The 6,416-nt window shown below is 32.7% G+C and overlaps 1 protein-coding gene across 1 annotated transcript in view; it reads right to left on the bottom strand.

The window, feature by feature from the left end:
* Ncam2 (neural cell adhesion molecule 2) overlaps positions 1-6,416 on the bottom strand; it is a 559,908-nt gene that overhangs the window by 16,408 nt on the left and 537,084 nt on the right. The window contains exon 16 of the mRNA XM_023704723.1: positions 2,749-2,953. Within this exon, the coding sequence (XP_023560491.1) occupies positions 2,749-2,953 (205 nt within the window). The remainder of the gene's footprint in view (positions 1-2,748; positions 2,954-6,416) is intronic.

Raw genomic sequence — 6,416 nt, 5'->3', positions numbered from 1 at the left:
GTGTATCTTTTAATCTTTGTAACAAAATATGTCAATAATCTTGGTGATCTTTTATTTGTAATGTACAAATTTATAAGCAGTTAAGATATGCTATGATGAAGGAAGCAAAAGACATTAAATAGTGAACTGATCCAACTCTATTTACTATATCTCTCATTAACACCTCATTCAAGTGGGAAATGAAGAATAATTTCTATTATTTCATGTTCTACGCTCAATAAGAAAGTTAATAATTTGATGAGAGTTAATTTTTAATCTGAAAATTTATTTTATCTGATTTAATCACTAAAAGGTGAAAATATTTCCTATAGACACAAATATTCCATTAATATTAATAAATCATCTTGTCTCCTTTCCCCCAAAGATGCAACAGAACCATAATTTTAGGCTGTCTTGTTTTGAAATTTTGCAGCATTGTCATTCTTTTTTCTCTGTTTAAAGTAATTGGGGCTGGGAGACAGCTCATTAGAATAAGCACTTGCCTGGTAAGTGCAAGGGCCTGAGTGCAATCCCTGGTTCCACAAATAAGTAAATAAATAAATAAATAAAATAAAGTAATTATAAGATACAAGCTTTAAAATAGAGGATATTCAACTGGAAAAATAGGAATAATACATCAATGATCATCACTGGCACTGTGATTCATATGAATTGTCATGTTTGAATTTGTGGAGGGGACCATCTGTGTGGACATATACAGCAACACAAAATAATGAATTGCTTTTGGAAATACACATATAGGTTTGCTACATAGAAACATGGATTTTCCTTTTCAAAGAAGACATATGATTGATTTATGGATTGAAATATGGTGTATGGGAAAGATTAATTCTATTCCAACACATCTATAGATTCCGTCCAATTCTAATCTTAGTGTGTGTGTGTGTGTGTGTGTGTGTGTGTGTGTACACAGAAACTGCAGATCAGGTAAAATAGAAATTCAGGAGGCAAGAGTCAAGAATAACAAAGCAGCATTCACAGCCACAAAACTGGAAGACTTATTGTACATGAAGCCTTACTGAACAATAAACTCCCATATTTGTTAAACAAATTGACAAAAAAGCAGTTATAGAAATAGATCTATTCCTACTTGACCTTAGGGATACACATCAATGGCACTGCACTAGTGAGCTGGATGTATCTTTTCATCAACAGCAGTACTGGATTAAAAAAAGCATTTAAAAAGTTTACTTAAATGTGTCTGGATTCTTCAAGTGGATTGTACAATTAAACAGAAAACAGAACATAAACATCACCTTAGTGTCTTTGTGTAGGAAACGATTTTTAAAATGGGTCAAAAATTATTAAAATAAAATGTCAGTCTATAGTAACACTATATAACTCTTCTAGTATTCACCAGAATCAACATTTTAGGAGTCCACAGCAGTCTCTGAATTATAAAAGAGACTATGTACAAAATTGTATTTCTCATATGAATATTTCCATGTTATTTAAATGTCTATATATACAACTTCAGAGTATGTATAATATATTAGTGTACGTAATCAATGTATATATGAGTATTTATATCTATCAAAGCATATTATGTAAAATTTTTAAAATCTACACACCAGCAAGTAAAGAAATACCTGTTAGAAAATGATTGGAATGTTTCAATGAGAGACCAAAAGAACATATCAAATATTCTAAAAGTGTGAAAAAATATTAAGCTTTAATAGTGTCTTTTTTCTTTATGAATCACTATGAGCTATCACTAACAAATTAATTAAACTTTCACTCTAGTGTAATTTTATTAGTATAATCACTCTGAAGCATTATTTAGCAGGGTCTACAAAAGTTAAATATCCATACTGAGTACATTAGAAATTCCATACTTGGTTAAACACAAAGAGAAACAACAATCAATATTAGTCATAGCAGCATTATTATTAATAGCTCTAAATTGTAAGCTACTAAATTACCCATGAATAATTCAGTGAAGAAGAGATTTTGGTATAATCACATAATGCAATGGTAAACATTGACTAGATTAAATATATACCTATATAAATAATGTTGATGAATTTCCCAAATAAGATGTTAAATGGAATAAGAAAATAAAAAGAAATATGCATCAGGAATGTACTTACATAATACAAAGAGCAGGACAGTCTAATCTATTGTGTTAGAAGTAGGTCATCATTTTTAATTCAATTTATGAATTAGTCAGATTTCACAAATAACTCCAAATACTACTATCATCTTTTGTTCAGAATTTGGAATTTAAATTCAGTATCTGTAATAAAACACTGTGTAGCCCATATTGCAGGATCAGTGCAAAGAAGAGCTTGATGCGTCTATGGAGTCACTTCTTCAATTACAGTAGGTACCATATTTTTATAATTTAATTTCAGTTGATTTTTAACTCAGATTTCATTTGCTGTCTTTTATTTGAAAGGAACTGAAAATGATGGGATAATCATAAGTGGACACATTTGTGTAAGTACTGACTGATCTTTGTATCTATCCATCCATCCATCTTTCATGTTTATATTATGACAGTAACTCTTTTCAGTGAGGATTTCATTTTGAAGTTTATTTTGAGTGCACTGTTTTCAAAATCCTTTGGCCCTGTAAAATGTTATATTTAATTATACAGACTACAGCTCAGGGAGAGGAGGTACCAGACCCCTTATCCTATAGCCAAGTGCTGTACCCTGCTTTGAAAACAAAGCCCCCAACAGTGCACACAAGTTCCCCTGCTGGTCTCACAGTTGATGTGCCGCAGTGTGGATGCCTGATACTCACAGGTATGCAGCTTTTCCTTCTTCGAGTTCTTTGCTTTTCCCACTGGAACCACTCTTCTTCCCACATACTCTCCTGGTGAGGCACATCAGTAAGCCACATTGTCGAATAAAGAAGCAACTGACGTCTGTCACTACCAGGATCAGCAACAGGGCTGCGACCCCCAGGCCGATGACTGCTCCAAGCCCAAGACCATTGAAGAGCGTATCTTAAGAAAAAGAAGATGTTTCCATCAAATTCTCAGATAAGAAAACACCAAACAATATTTCAAAATTAATCTTAACAGGGACATATACTTGACTAAAGAGGCAGGAAATATATTACTAACTGGCAGGCTTCAATTTCATCATTATTGGGGCCTATTATCTGGCTTTCATATCATATCTTAAATGATTGACAGGCTAATTGCTAGAATATTCCTTTCAAAAACTTTCTTACAAAAAAGACTGGGAATATTCAATATGCTTCTTGATTTCTTATGTGGAAGATAATGAGTGGTATCATATTCCAAATTGTAATTTATGAGAAATTCAGTGTTTAGACAGCCTCACAATGTTAAATAGGAAATACAGTCATAAATTCTGTAGAGTCATAATTTGTTTTACTGATACATTCCATCAGGAATTATATCAGTTTTAAGCCTCAGATTTGCAAGTGGATGTCTCCAAGCCTTTTGCTTTGACCATGAATTCATTTTAAGATACTTACCTCTGAGTATTTTTTAAAAAATTAACACCTTAGAAATAAAAAAAGAACTTGCTTGTATTTTATCAAGTTGATATTTTAATGATTGTGCTAGAGGAAAAAAATTACACAGTTATGCTATTTATGACTAGGTCTCATCAAAACATATGGAGGCACATAGGAGCCATTTATATACGGCATTTGCTTGTAGCAAATCCTAAATAATATGAGGAATGTATCAGTGAAATAAGTGATTTAGATAGGATGGATAATGCTGGTCCATAAAGCAATAATATAAATTGGGGCAGGAAGTAATAAAAATGTTTACGTGCTGCAGTGGACTGTGAGAGAAGATGTGCTACAGCAGAAGTATGGAAGATAATAAATAAGGACAGTGGAAAAATATATAGTTGTTATTTAAAGTATAAAAAAGAGAAAATTTTATCAGACTTCAAAATTATTCTTAATGTTTATATGATAACAGTTTGTGTGCATAAAATAATAAAATTACAAACTACACTTTCTAAAAATGTATTTGGTTGTTACAGGATCTCACTATGCAGCTCAGACTCATAGTAATCCTGCGGCTTTCAGCCTTCCCAGCACTGGGATTACAGGCATGTCCGCGGGTGACGTGGGTGGTGCCGGGGATAGAACTGCGGTCGCTGTGCTTGCCTAAGCTTTCCCAAGCAGGCACTGTAGTCTGCTGAGCTATCTCACTGGCACCCAATCTATTAATGATATAAACATGGAAAAGGCATGTTCATTACATAATTGGTCTGGAGCAAAAGGCACAAAAATGGGACAAATTAGGCTTAGGAAAATCACTTGTAAAATAAGTGTGAAAAGAAAGATTTTCTAAATTATGGCTCCAAACTTACATGTGTATTTCAGTAATCACTTGAAGATAAATTGTTTCAAAGGAAGGAAAATAAATGCTCTTTTCTAAACCTACCATTCACAAATCAACCTTGAATATGTTGGGATCAGGTTAGGCTCTAGCTCTTGTGGATACATAGAGTTAATGATCCTGCTGATCTGGAAGAGCTGCTACTTTTGCACCGCATTTCTGTTCTTCCCATGTGCAGACATAGTGCTCAGCACTGGAGCCCACAGATCAGTGATAACACATCTGATTGATTTTAAAAATTCAGATTTACCTCTTCTATGATGATGATGATGATGATTATTATTATTATTAATGTACTCGGTACAGAGTTTCATTACACAGCTTGGAGTTGTAGTGATCCTGCTGTTTTCAGTCTCCCCAGTCCTGGGATTACTTACGGGCACCTCCATGCCTGGACTCGGTGGCCAGCGCGGCACAGGGTGCCGAGGACCGAACCGCAGTCCTTGCGCTCGCATAAGCAGGCCTTCAGTCTGCTGAGCTATCTCTCTGGCCCTTACCTTTGCTAAATGTAAAGTCTTGCTTTATAGGAAAATGTGCTGCCTCAGGAGACAGTAAGTCCTGGCTCACTCTCCTGCATCTTCCTGGGTCACTATTTACCGTAAAAAGACTGCAGCATCTCCTTATTGATGGGGGACAGTTATCAAAGCAGTGACTAGAAACTAGGCAAATGCATTGTTGTGAAGCTTTTTATAAAAATAGCAATGTACTTTAAAAAGCACTTATTCTCCAGGACACAATAGACATCAAGTAATGGTTATTACTATCCATCATAATACAGTTGTAAAATTCTAAAGAAATTACATTTTGTGAAAAATGAGAATTATCTAAATTTAAACATGAGACAAGAATATGCAGATGTTTTTCTCCATCAGTAACCTAAGACAGGAGAAAACTTTTATTCGATAAGAATTCTTTTTTTGAGAATATCCATATAAGAAAATGATTTAAATTAGGGTAGTTTCTAGGTGATATTTCATTTGTTACACTTCCAGTATTAAACTATATGATAATCTTCATTCTATCTCTAGAAAAATGATATTTGTAAAGCGTTATATGATGATTCTTATCACTTCTTTCAATAGAAAAACAAAAATTTTATCTTAAGATTAAAAATGTCAAATATTAGTTTTGTCTTTTATAAATGTGCATATATTCTGCAAACGCAGAAGATGGTGTGAGCACTAAATGAGCTTAAATTTTAAATATTTATATCTTACCGCTTTCTTTTTTCTTTTCTTTTTTTCTTTTTTTGCGGAACCAGGGATTGAACTCAGGTCCTTGCACTTGCCAGGGAAGCGCTTATTCCACTGAGCCATCTCCCCAGCCCCTTTACTGTTTTCAAGTTAATAATGTAATTACCTATTTTCTCGTGTCCCACAAGGAATAGGCTATCACAACTATGAAAGTTAAATTTCCTTTGTTCTTACTAATTATGTTTGCACTTTGAATTTTCACAAATGAAATCATAAGTGCCTCTAAAATTACAGTCCTATGATTTGAAGACTAATAATAATTTATCAATGATAAAAATAAAATTCTTCCTTTATAAATTATGATCTAATTTTTTAAAACTTAGAGTTGTACATAAGAATCACTTAAAGGATTTGAAAATCATCTCTTTCTTTTTCAGCTTTTCAGAACACTTGCAGATGCTTTATTTTTGTGACAGCCTATTGCATAGAGAAATAATATTAACACTATGGATGAAAATATTGGTGGTGTGAGTGTATTAGATGCACTATTTTACATTAACCACCATCATATAAATGAAAAGATACAGATAAAATATGCACACCAAAAACATAGTTTCTAAGTTAAAAATAATGCATATATAATTTTACAACTAATGGAAGCAGAATGATTTTGTATACTTACAAAAATTAAATACATGAATATAAATTATATGAAATACTTCTGGGTTAAGTTGCCTTTCCAGTGATCATTTTGTGTATTGGTCATATAACTAAGAAATTTTTCTGTTGGATTTTAATAAGAATAAACAATTTAGGAATCAGAAAATCCCACCATTTATCTTTAGTTCATCTTTTTTTTTTCTTTTTTTTTTTAGTTATAACTT

Source organism: Octodon degus, unplaced genomic scaffold, assembly GCF_000260255.1.
Source record: "Octodon degus isolate 3935 unplaced genomic scaffold, OctDeg1.0 scaffold00202, whole genome shotgun sequence".
Lineage (NCBI taxonomy): Eukaryota > Metazoa > Chordata > Mammalia > Rodentia > Octodontidae > Octodon > Octodon degus.
This window is presented reverse-complemented; position numbering and strand designations above follow the sequence as displayed.